A 1,662-nucleotide genomic window follows, 5' to 3' on the forward strand; every position below is an offset into this window, starting at 1 on the left:
CAGAGTTTCAGAAAAAGCAGGAGTATTTAAAGAGACAGAGGCCCAATTTCAAGACGTTAAATACAGTCACATTTCTTTAGTCATATTTGATATATAGCGCTATGTGCCTGGAAAATATATAACACTGCCCCTGTAAGGTTAATCAATTATTTAATTTAGGGATATTTTTAGAACAGAACAGTGCATAATAATAATAATTATAATCTGAACATAGTTTTTCAAGAGAAAAGTTGTTTCTTTTGATGGCAGGTGACTCATTTCAGACAGTACTTTGTAGAAAATGGCTGCTAAACCACAAAGTTGTTTTGCCGTTTCTATAACSTCATAATTTYATAAAATGGAGCTTCCATCCCAGCRGTAGCTAGAMAGTTTCYCTCGGTGAAACAGGGGAGTTCATTTTGAGCCGTGTTTTGGTGAAGTAAAACCTGCGCCTGTGTCTGCCTTCAAACTAACTCCAGCATAATTAATATTTTTCATATCACTAAAACCAGGAAACAGTTTGACGTTAACACAAGCTTTCTCACAGACACACACATGCAGCAGACCACTGTACATTCACACTCCTGATACGCAGAGACAGGAGCGCAGGCTTCAAACCTGCAGCAGTGGGGTCAGAGTTCAGAGGCCGTCCAGTGAGCATTTTGCGTTGCGATGCTGAAGAACGACGAACACGCGAAGCTTTCCTACAAACAGAAATTTACAGTGAAGGCAGTCCGGCGGTCAGAGGTGGTGGTTCACGTCCTTCAATGCGCCAGATCGGTTTGGCTGGCACTCAGGTCGTGATGTTTTCTCAAACGATGATTTCGTTCCTGATGGGAACAGAGACGGGTCAGAGGTCAGTGCCAGATCAGTGATATTAGTGAAATAACAACACATATTATACTGTATATACACACCAGAGAGGGAGACATACAGGAGAAACAGGGGGTTCAGTTCTTTTCAATTTTTTAGAATTGAAAACAAGGTGTGTGTGTTTTTTTTTCCATCACTTTAAACAACTGATCACCGTACTATAGTTGCCTAAAATCTTAATTTTCTGTCTTCCCTTTTCTTGTAGCATCCAGGGTCAAGTTGCTCCAATCACAGACTTTTGTGTAAATTTACAATTTACACAAAAGTGTAAAATCAGAATTGTGTTGTTTTGTCATGAAAAAATTTGTTCTACCACCAAAGTCTAATTCACATAATTACCAGGAATTTGGACTAACTGCTTGATACATATTTTATGCATAAAGACATGCATAAAGTTCTATGTCAGCCAAAGCTAAAAAACAAAACAAACAATAAAACCCTTCAAATTATCTTAATTTTATGGGTTGCATCAATAGTTTTATTCACCGTCATCACAATGGAGGAAAATGATTTCATATTTAGCTCAAGTTTGTTCAAACGGCTCCACAGGCAAAGAGGAACAGAAGCTCCGGTCTAACTCTGCAGTTTAACCTTGATCACATCTGGGTGGAGGAAAAACAGGAATCAGATTCTGCAAATTCCTTTTTTCCTTAGTTCATTAAATGCACCACAAGAAAAAAAAACAACTAATTTTTGCATATCTGATTAATAAACGACGATATCATTGTGTTTCTTTCAAGCTTTTTGTTCCCTGATATCAGAAGAGTTCAGAGACTTTTGCTTTGACGCAAAAATGGGAATAATTATTTA

The 1,662-nt window shown here is 37.7% G+C and overlaps 1 protein-coding gene across 1 annotated transcript in view; it reads right to left on the reverse strand.

Moving 5' to 3' along the window:
* Window positions 1-81: 81 nt before the first annotated feature.
* klc1a (kinesin light chain 1a) overlaps window positions 82-1,662 on the reverse strand; it is a 33,865-nt gene continuing 32,284 nt past the window's right edge. The window contains exon 15 of the mRNA XM_008398733.2: window positions 82-809. Within this exon, the coding sequence (XP_008396955.1) occupies window positions 791-809 (19 nt within the window). The 3' untranslated portion in view covers window positions 82-790. The remainder of the gene's footprint in view (window positions 810-1,662) is intronic.

The sequence above is a fragment of the Poecilia reticulata genome, linkage group LG22, assembly GCF_000633615.1.
Source record: "Poecilia reticulata strain Guanapo linkage group LG22, Guppy_female_1.0+MT, whole genome shotgun sequence".
Classification (NCBI taxonomy): domain Eukaryota; kingdom Metazoa; phylum Chordata; class Actinopteri; order Cyprinodontiformes; family Poeciliidae; genus Poecilia; species Poecilia reticulata.